We start from the raw sequence: 11494 nt of genomic DNA on the forward strand, positions 1-11494 counted from the left end.
GAAGTTTCATACACGCCATACGTATCAAAACGAATCGAGTGGTACGGAAATTCGAAGAAAAGTTAAATATTATTCAAGTTTCCAAAAAAGGAAAAAATGATTACCTAAATGAAACTAATAGATACTTTCATAAAATACCTGTATTATATATTATTTATTTAAAATACCTATATATTCCCCTTTGTATCTTCGGTTTCTCTAAATCAGTGATAAGCAACCTTCTTTTTAAAAGGTTAAAAGATAGAATCTATTAATTTCTTTCGTTCACTTCAGCTGATTCAAGCAGATCGCACATACAACTTTGGCGGGTTACAAGTAAATAAGATTGTTCAACATATTTTAACTTTTTTTCGATTTTTTAACCCTCAATAGACGTTCCTGGTAGATCTTTAGAAGCTGAATACGAATCTCCAAACCGTTATTTCCCAGAACGTACATTTGTTTAAAAGTCGATTCTAAAAAAAATTGCAAACTTTCAACTTTAACGATGTTTTGGGTTCTTGCAGTAACGGTTATTCAGTTGTGTTTGGCATTAAATCATTTTCTGAATTCTCCTGAACAAGATGATGTAAATTGTTGTTAAATTATACATATCTAAATATGTTTAAATAGTGATCAAAGTAGAAAAGACACCCAAAACGCACCAATTTTTGCTGATATTTTTCAATTTATTTCAAAAACTAAGGGTTTAAGAGAAAATTTACTAATACGATATTAATTTCATAAATATACGTCTAAAATTTGATCATAGATTAAAATGATTTGACATTTGGTCATCGTGACACTGCCCGAATCGCCAATACTCTATAATTAACAATTACACTAGTAGAAAATAGAGTCCCAAAAATCTGATTGTTTATATAACTAAAGCAGCAGCTTAAATCGCAAAGTAGTATAATACACGTACATTGATGGCTAATTTGCATTTTTTTATGATTGCTTTTTTCTTAATTCCAATTTTTAAAGCGAAGTATGTTAAAAACCACAATAATTATATGACAAATTATAAAAAATATCCGAATATTTCAGTCACAAATAAATTTGAACAATTTTTACAACCAATTTCAAAATTATAAATACTTGTCAGATAATACCATTTTGTAGACGGATTTCATATTATGTACTGCTTTATAACTATTAAAGGTAATGTTCTCGGCGTTAACACATTAAAATAGGAAACATTGAGAAAGATGTTTCGATATTTGATAAATACTTATATGTTCAGTATCATCATATTCAAGACCACATGAAACATTATCAGATTACGTTTGCATAAGTAACAGAACACCATATAAATAGAATGATTCATTAATGACCATTTCAGTATAATATAACAATGCAATGTATTTACCTACTGTATCAATATCTGTTACGTAAAACATACAAATGTATCAGATGAAGAAATTAAAATAGAAAATTTTTTTAGCAGCATTACAAAAACATTTCGATGAAATCAAGCTGTTTAATTATAATTCACAGTCGTGCTGAATATAGTAATACCCAATACGTTGATGTATCTTGAAACATACATACACTTTCTTTCATAAGTATTAGAACACTCATGAAATATGTAGTGGAATAAAGCATTACAAAATTATTGAAGATCTGAAATAAATATTGTTTAGGGGATAGTAAAGCTTGATAGACAATACTTATGCTAATATAAAGTGATAATTATAGCCCGAAATATATCATTTTTATGAAATTATAACATTTTCTTCGTACATATCAGGTGCCCTAATTGTTATGAACGGCAGTAGTGTATACAGGGTGGGGCAATAACTATGTCTACTTTGAATATTGCCGTTATTTGTAATAATATGACAAATTGTTATATACAAAACTTACACGGTATAGAGTGGAGCATATTGTGACACAAACATTTTCTGCGTGGGTGAAGGCATAGAGGAGATTTCAAGGTCATCTCTATTTTTTTTAATGGAATGCTATGTTTTTTTATGGCGATGTGATAGTCGGTGTTGAGACGATTTCAGCGAGCTATCATTGAAGCTCATGCAAGGTCAAATGTGGTAGTAAAATAAACTTTCTTATATTAAAGGAGATTCGAACGAAGATTGCAACTTTGCATTGACGCAAACGATCACCACTTGGAGCATCTCCTGTAATATAAGAAAGTTTATTTTTCTACCACATTTGACCTTGCATGACCTTCAATGATAGCTCGCTGAAATCGTCTCAACACCGACTATCACATTGCGATAAAAAAAACATAGCATTCCATTAAAAAAAATAGAGATGACCTTGAAATCTCCTCTATGCCTTCACCCACGCAGAAAATATTTGTGTCACAATATGCCCCCCTCTATACTGTATAAGTTTTGTATATAACATTTTTTCATATTATTACAAATAACGGCAATATTCAAAGTGGGCATAGTTATTGCCCCACCCTGTATAAGAAAGCTTCTTTTTTTTAAAGTAAGGTCAATATTGGGCAGTGAGGGAGAATTTATCTGGCAGTGGTGCATGTTATGCCATGATTAGGGGAAAAAATGTTGGTGCTCAAGTACACTTTACGCGTTCTGAAGTGGGAGCACAATTTATACGGGATCTACACTCATGATATAATTACTTGGATTAAACATATACTTTTTACTCTTACCTATAAGATTGTTGATAAGTTTCAAGTGTTTGCTTTCTACGATACCGCTGAAGAATTTGTTAACGCTTAACAACTTAATTTCTACACTACCATTCATATATGGAATATCGTATTGTTCCTATACTTAATCTATACTTCCTATACTTAATATATACTTTGTGCTCGCTTTTTAATACCTGGCGGAATTTTCGAGTGGTAGACGACTGAAAACGTTTTCCAGTCTCGTGACTGGCCACGTGTTTCGAAGATGAGATTGAAGCGAAAAAACTATGTTATTGGATCGATTGTGTGAATAGAATACCACATAATAAACTATATAATAATATATTATGTATATAATAATATAAAATTTTGAATCTGTATTTTTAACACCCTATGTGTAAAAAATGACTAACTGCGATTTTCTTGAAATCATGTCGTTTGACTAGACATCTCGATTACACGTGTACACGTGTAATTAATATACCCGTGTTTCAGTCCGTGTAGTTTTTGATACACGGGTACAAGGGTACTGAAATACAGGAGTATACGAGTATGAGCTCAGGGAGGACATAGAATTGTATACGGCATCCCTCTTTGAAGAATTAATTTTGGTACTTATGACATACCACATAAGTGACACTTCCTATTCAGTTATTGAAATTCAGTTCTGTTGAGTTGAGCTTACAATTTCCCTATTTTTTGCGAACACCTACACATATGTACACAATCTTTATGACGTCTAATGACCGGATACCCTACTACCAGTCGTAAAAAATCATTCATTCTTTGCATCCGCATATATTAATACCTATCGTTTTTTGCGCCATTAAATCATTCTTTGTTTTACACTATTCTATCTTAATATCGCTTAGGATTTTGTCATTTTGTTATTGTTATTACTATTAAAGATTTATAACAATTAGCGAGAAATGCTGATGGAGCAACTGTATTCTTGTAAAATAATTGTTTATAGATATAACAGTTAAAAAACGTGATTACAATTTTCGTGAAAATTCCTAAATATTACCATCCAAATACGTTTTCTTATTAATTATTATATATCTCAATACATCGTATGTATTACATATTATAATTGTATTATTGTATAAGAAAATTTATCAGAAAACAAAATTCTTCATAATTTCAATTTATCGCTTATAGTTTTGTCCATTATTGTTATAATATACTTTAAAAAAAATTACAATAAGACTAAAGAACTGAATAAATGTTACAATCAATAATCATAAAACGTATAAAATTCTTACCAAAAAAAGGAGGAAGGTGCATTTACATTCAATTTTAATTCTGAATGTGTGCAGAACATTACAGTAACATTACATGCAAGTGATCAAATTGAAACAAAATTGCTCTGTTACATAACTTTACCTTGAACTCACATTTAGTGCACACATAAAAAATGAATCAAGAAAGAAATAATTCACAATTATTAAGGAAAATTATAAATAAGATTTGGTGCAACTTAAGTTCATTTTGAAGCTTACCATTTAACAATAATAACTTTAACAAAAACTAATACCACCAAATACATTAATACCACTACTACTGCTACTGCAGAGTAAACAATGGACTGGACAAATAATTATAAATTTACTAAAAATTCGGACGTAACAAAAAATTAAGAGAAATATCTTGCCCAAGCTTGTCAAACGTATAATTAAATCTTACTCGTACAATAAAAGCTTTTAATGTCATTAAACCTAACTGATATTACCTTAAGGAAGTGTTGATTATCTAGATAATTATGATTGTAAAATACATGAACTTAAATATTTAAAAAATAGATCTATGTGCTCAAGGATTTCGAAATATACATTTAACTCTTTCCTAAATTAGACTGGTTAAAAATTTGAAAAATCCATTTTATGCACGTATAGATGTCAATTACCACTTTGATTAAAATTATTAGTTAAAATTATTAAATCTAATTGGTTTCATTTATAAATTTATAACTATTTATTCTGAATTTATATTAATATTTTATGTTTCATTAAAATTCCACTTCAACATTTTGATTGTAGTTTCAATGACTACAGATATAATACCTTTAATAAACAAACCACTGAATATTGCCTATTATCATTTGGTACTGAATTTAATATAAGATTTCCCATCATGCACTTTTTACTGTTGCATAATATTTCAATTTTTTAATGTAACTTTGTGCACTGTATCTACACAAAAACGTCGTTTAAGTTTTAAAGAATCTTTCAATTCCTAGCAACTTAAGACTTCAAAAGTCTGACCTACACGTTAAACAATATTTACTTGGATCAAATATGCAACATTACATGTGCAAGCTTCATTCTGTTACAAATCTAATTTTTTTAAATCTTCACAGAATACATAAACTCTGTAGCAAGCATAGATTTGTAATATTGAATTTGTTTAATATTTCTATAGGATTAGGGTAATTTGATATTAATTACAAACATTATTTTTCCTGACTATATTCACTTTTGTTAATCTAATGTTTCTCTAGAATTAAACGAGATTACTGCAGCTTTACAAACCATAGCAAATTAAAATAAGAATGTGAACTATAGTTTGCATTTAAAATAGATGTTTATAAAAATGTCACAAGACTTTTGAGAAACGGTTAAATTAAAATCAAAAGCATTTTAAAGATCCTATGTATAATAAAGGAAAGAAAAAATTTATCTGAAGACAAATTTAGGTTTATATGTATGCACTGAATAGAGATATACATATTCAACTTAAATTTTTACTTGAACTAATATAAAAACAAAAATTAACAAAATTTATATAAGTTGTATTATGTCAATAAATAAACACAGTGTCCTGTGAATTTAATTATGTTTACGTAGTAAACGTTAATAGAATTTGTACTAAAATACATCTAATAACTAAAAAGTTTGATAATAATATTAATTGTTATAACAAATCTACCATTCGAAAATTCAAACCAGCATACATAATTAATCTTGAAGATTTCAAACTTTCTTTTCCTAATGCTTTTACATGTTTTAAAAATTTCCGAAATATTTTGTCTTAAAAAAAAACAGTATATTAAGTACTATGAAAAGTAGGTTCTTGATAATTACATGTAAATAAAAAATATCTCATATAACTTGTGTAATTTCATACCTTTGATTAAATTAAACTCAGTCTATAGTTGTTTACCCTTTAATTAAATAATAAGATGAGAAGTTTACCTGTAGATTATGGTACACTCCACTGTCCTCTGGTGGTGTTGGTTTGCACCTGCCGCAGAAAAAGTTACAGCAACAACAGCAACAACAGCAACAGTAACACGCAGTCATCACACTACAAAGTACAAAGAATGCCTGCAAATAATAATATTTTCTGTATGTACACCATTCTTAATATTTTTCAATGCCTTCTATGCAAAACAATGTATTAAAAATAAATTTTAAAAGATTAACATTTAAGATATTTAATGAAAATTTAAAAATTAAATAGCTTCTTTAACTAATAATAAGTTTAGAATAAATATTAACAAAAAAATAATCCTGTTATATGATACTAATATTATTTATAAAATAGTTTTATCTTATTATTAATTTAAGCAAAAATATAAAGATTACTAGAAACTTACCTTACTCCAACCAGAAGTAAGAACAAAGTAGGTATTAACATTTTCTTCCCCAAATTGCTCAGCCACGTATAATCCAAGAGACCCATAATTATCATATATGTTACGTTTTGTCAAATCTGTTAATATAGCATGTGCTCTGTTTATTTCTTTAAACTGAAACACAGTATCATTCATTTAAAACTTATGTATATAAAAAATGTTCAAAAATCATGCTGATTAAAAATTATTTTATCTGTCCCTTCAAAGAATCTATTTATTATGAAACCATAATGTAAAAAGATCAACATTTTTCTGCATTAGAGTGTTGTAATAGGTACTTTCTATTCAAAAAGGAAGTATGCATTAGACATTATGTATTTATATTAATCTATAGATCTATATTTCTTGAAATAAATATCTCCATTTTTCAAACATTCTTCATTAATCATTATTTTAATATTTTTCCAACAATGTAAATTGCACTTAATTGAACATTGGATATTACATGTATTTTGCAATCTATACATAATAACAAATTTCAATATAAACATCTTACACCTGATACAATAAACTCTGAGACCTGTAATATTATTTATAACAAAGCCTACTAACTTATCATTACACCGTGGATTATTTGTTATGATCACTGAGGTAAGATATGACTTATAAAACACCTCCCAAATGGTTAACAGTTTCTTGACATAAGCAGCAACGTTAAAATAATAGTGCATACTTCAATAGAATTAAGTTCACATAAAATTCAGAAGAGCAATAATTATTAAAGTAAATATGAAGATTATATTTAATCATAATTTCTTAATAAAACATTACAAGTGCAACACCAGTACAACACTAATTTTAAAAGTGTGTCCAATTCTATTGTCGGTTAATATCTAACATTTGTCAGCAAGAATCCAAAATTTCACTGAAAATAAAGTAGATTTCAGTGTTTTTGGTTGGATAAGCCAAATATTCTCTCCAAAAATAAATTTTAAAAAATATGAAAAATAAAAAAATAGGCAGGCTCAATATCCATATTTTTGTCCTCAAAATAACATGATACAACATATACAGTCTCATAATTCTGAAATAACGATTTAGAGGCCTGGGCGTTAAAGGATAAATAATAAAATTCAAAATTCTAGCTTTACATCTGTCTAATTTCTTAATGAATGAATTAATAACATTACAGTTCAACATGAATTTTGTTCAAATTTACAAATATAGTGTTAACCATTGCATGGTTTACGTTTAATCCTGCTCTCAGGTAAATCTTATTTAATCTGGAGCAAATTTCAGTATGACTCACTGATACTTTCATCTTACACTTTCATTGAGGGAATTCAATAAAATATATATTACTGAATGAACGTACTCTGAAAAACCACACCTACAATGATAACAGCTATTTTTATAAGTTATTTTAAGTACATAAAATTCATAAAAGAAACTGAATTACTTGTTACTGAAAGGACAGAGTTTTGTTAAGAAATTAAAATATGGCAATTGTTATCGAGCACAGGGCGATGGGGACGTAATACTGTACAGTTTTAGTGACACACTATAAGTAGAAATTTTAAATATCAATTCACATATGACTTTTGTAGCCTGACATTCACGATACTTTTATAAGACTCGCACGGCCCTGAGTGCGGTCACATCAATCTGTGTCGCCGATTAACACTTTAATTTATGACCTTACAATACAGTTCCATGGACTATAAAACTGAATATGAATAAATGCATACCTACAAATGAAATAAAATGTAATAAATGCTTTAATAGGTATATTAGGATATAACAGTGTCTATATAAAATGTGGTTGTAAACCCAGTGATATAAACAGAAACTTCTTTTGCAGTCCCGACCGCTACAGTCCTTGAACGTAGGAACATCTTAAACACTTCTTTTTATGTCTCTGAGAAATTAGATTACAGTCCCAACCAACATTAGTATACCAGATGATATATTTACAAATAAAAAACGAAAATGTATACCTTATAGAATCATTAACATCTTGTGTTGTCAAAATAAAATAAAAATTTCAAATTATTTATAGTAATACCACTCTTGCAATCCATTTGATACTTTACCACAAATTTGTCTACTAAACTAAGCCATAAACTCATTTATATTGTAGATCAGTGCACTACTCTGGGATATTTACTTGCAAAAAAATATAGATCTTTAAATTAAAGATTATGTGTAATTATGTCTTATTAATTAATGCATAAATAAAAAATTATATAATTTTTACATTTCTCAGAAACTTCTTATGATAAAAGAATTGTTACTTCAGTTTTAATAAGGTACATTTTACACAGAAAGGCTAATTCTAAGAAGGAATGTTTTGTACAATGTTAAGTAAGATGTCAGTTTTGAATTACTATGATATCCTACTGTTGACCATCAGATTTAAAAATCAAGTTAATAACTTATGGCACAACTAAGTTCATTCCCTCGATATACTGTTACTCTCTAATATAAACATTGAAGACATAAAATAATTAACTACAAATAATTTACCTTCTCTGCAGCTTCTGGATTATTTGGATTTTTATCAGGATGATATTTTAATGCTAATTTTCTATAAGTCTTTCTAATTTCTTCAGGTGTGGCAGTACTTGGAATCTCTAAAATCTGGTATAGGGAATCCCCTGCCGTTCTAAAACAAGTAAAACATATCTAACTTAATAAATGTATTAAATATATCATATATGTGTTACTATTTTACTTTATTATATCTGCATACATTTTTACAATAGAATCATATTTTGTAACATCCATTACATAATTTTTATAATAGTCTATATATTTACATTATATGTAATATAAATTTAATTATTTTAAAAATAATATTACTATACCATAATGAAATATAAAATTTAATATTCTTAAGACACCTATTTATAAAAAATGTATAAAACAACTTTATATGTCTCAACTTGTATTCTTATTTAAAATTGTTTGCCAATAAAGAAGGAATAGGCAAAAATAAAAATATTCCAAATTTGAGTATGTTAAAATAAACTGACATGCATTTCGATGATCTCTTAATAACTGTATGTCTTCCTTGAACATTTAAATATTTAATATGCTGTAATCTACAGTATAATTCACAAGCTAATAAAAAGACATATTACAATTTCAAGCATTAAAACTCATGAATACTCTTTTAAAAACAAAGAAAACAATGATAAAGTATTAATTACATTTCATAAATGTTTATTAAATAAGCCTAACAGTCGTTAGACTCGTGTTAAAATAGTATTTGCAAGCCAATGAACTAACCTAATATGCAAAAAATTTCTACTTTGAAAACATATCTCACAAATTGTCAAACTCGATATTTTTTACATTTTTCAAAGTTGGACAGTAAATTGTAATAAAAATACGGAAATAAATGAAAAAAGACCAAATGGGAAAGTTTAACCTATCATTTGTTCGCATTTGTAAAATTTTTTAATATTTAGAATATGTATGTTAACTTTTACGAGAAAATGTGTTCTAATCATTGTTAAGATAAAACAATGGATATTCTAAAAAATCACAATGATCTGTTCATTAAAAATATTCAAATAGTGGTAGTGTAATACTCACGACAATTTCCTTCCATCCATGTTTCAATGGAAATGTCGTCTTTCGATTAATACGAAATGTAAAGTAGAATTAGAAGTTTAAAAAGTATTTCGAATGTTCGTCGTCTTACTACAGGTACATTATTTTTGTCATTAAATGCACGCAACTTTTTGAACAGATATCCTTTCGGGTGATAGCAGAGGAGGGGAATCAATATTTTAGTGCTAAAAGTGGACACGATTGCACCAAACTGGCGCTACTGAAATACAGACCTAAGAACACATGAACGAAGCTTAAAACTTATTACACAAACAGATTATATCTATAAAACCTAGCACACGAGCTTGTTTTAATGAAACTTTGTAAGATCCACGTTTAACCGATGATAATTAAATAAAAGAATAAGTTCATTGTTCATCTAATGAATTAATTATTTTTTATTTTACTGATTAGTGAAGTTAAGCCATGACTCAATGGCTCGAAACTTCAAATTGTATGGCGCTTTAATATCGTATGACTTGTGGACTTGTGGATACATCTTGTTCATTACACATATATGTATTACCAGGTATTACTTAAAAGTAGTTATATTTCGCTATTATTCATTTCTCGCTAAAACGGATGTTCCGTCGTAGACCCGAAACGACGGCTTTAGAATCTGACATTACCGTTATTTTTTATTATTTTATTTCCTTCGTTCAAGCAATTTCAATTTCGTTGATACAAAGACAGTAATAGACAAAAGAAACGAACATTTGGTCTGCAGTCCGCCACATGCGTTCGGTAACCTGGGACCCATCCGCGCCGGGCCTTACCGTGGCGCACTGACTCGCAGACAATACAACGTCGCGGTCAACTCGCACCGTGACCACGTGCACGATATTTTTCTGACGTCCGCTTCGCCCCGAAGGAGAGGTTTTCCACCTCCACGTCACTTGGGAAAACCGAGAAATTTGCCTTCCTGTTCAGAGCATAACCAATAAGGAAGCGAGTTTTTTGGTAACTCCTTCAGCGAATTTGGAGGAAGCGACGGCACACGAAAATTAGACTCAAACCAGAATTCACCCGGTGAACATCACACACACACGCACACAAACACACAACTTGTAAATACAGTCATTACGAAACAATCAAAGTGTGCTTTATTTTCGGTTTCGAAATCTAAAGATCGTGTAACGGTTCGGCGATTAAGCACGACCTAACAACGGATTTATTCTTATGATTTTTACGATTATTGTATGTGTTACGTCTCGCGTTGCGGTCGTTACTTTAATGAGACATTATTCTATATGTTCCAAGCTGTTGCAAGGTATTAGGAATGCATAATTATTTACCATGAAAAATCGAGAAAATCATTCTTACTGCCTATCTTCTTTCAATATGCGTTATCAAAATTTTAAACTTTCATTACTAATTATTACACCCGTTCCACTAGAAAAAACTACCATAAAATATCCGAAACATTTATTATATTTAATATATCGAACTGCTTGAAAACATCGATCTGCACGAAAAATGTACTACTTCTACTCGGATCGTTACAGCCACTAGATCGTTTCGAGACGCTCGAAACAATTCAAGCTACTCTTCTTTCGAACCGCTCGAAATTATTCAAGCAGTTCATTTCTTTCGAGCCGCTCGGTTCTTTCGGGTTTTCGGCTCGGATCCCTTGTTCGAATCCAGTATATCTGAGCTCGCTTTTTCAGAGTACAAGCTATTCACGTCAAAACGCA

At 29.1% G+C, this 11494-nt stretch overlaps 1 protein-coding gene across 2 annotated transcripts in view; it reads right to left on the reverse strand.

The window, feature by feature from the left end:
* The window catches only part of LOC107189697 (dnaJ homolog subfamily C member 5-like), a 29255-nt gene extending 19302 nt beyond the window's left edge, over positions 1-9953 (reverse strand). For both annotated transcript variants that reach the window (XM_015578286.1, XM_015578285.1), the window contains exons 1-4: positions 9783-9953; positions 8709-8847; positions 6204-6356; positions 5800-5931 (exon numbers count right to left, since the gene is read on the reverse strand). In XM_015578286.1, the coding sequence (XP_015433772.1) occupies positions 5800-5931; positions 6204-6356; positions 8709-8847; positions 9783-9802 (444 nt within the window). In that variant the 5' untranslated portion in view covers positions 9803-9953. The remainder of the gene's footprint in view (positions 1-5799; positions 5932-6203; positions 6357-8708; positions 8848-9782) is intronic.
* Between the last annotated feature and the right edge of the window lie 1541 nt (positions 9954-11494).

This window comes from Dufourea novaeangliae, unplaced genomic scaffold (assembly GCF_001272555.1).
Source record: "Dufourea novaeangliae isolate 0120121106 unplaced genomic scaffold, ASM127255v1 scaffold162, whole genome shotgun sequence".
NCBI lineage: Eukaryota > Metazoa > Arthropoda > Insecta > Hymenoptera > Halictidae > Dufourea > Dufourea novaeangliae.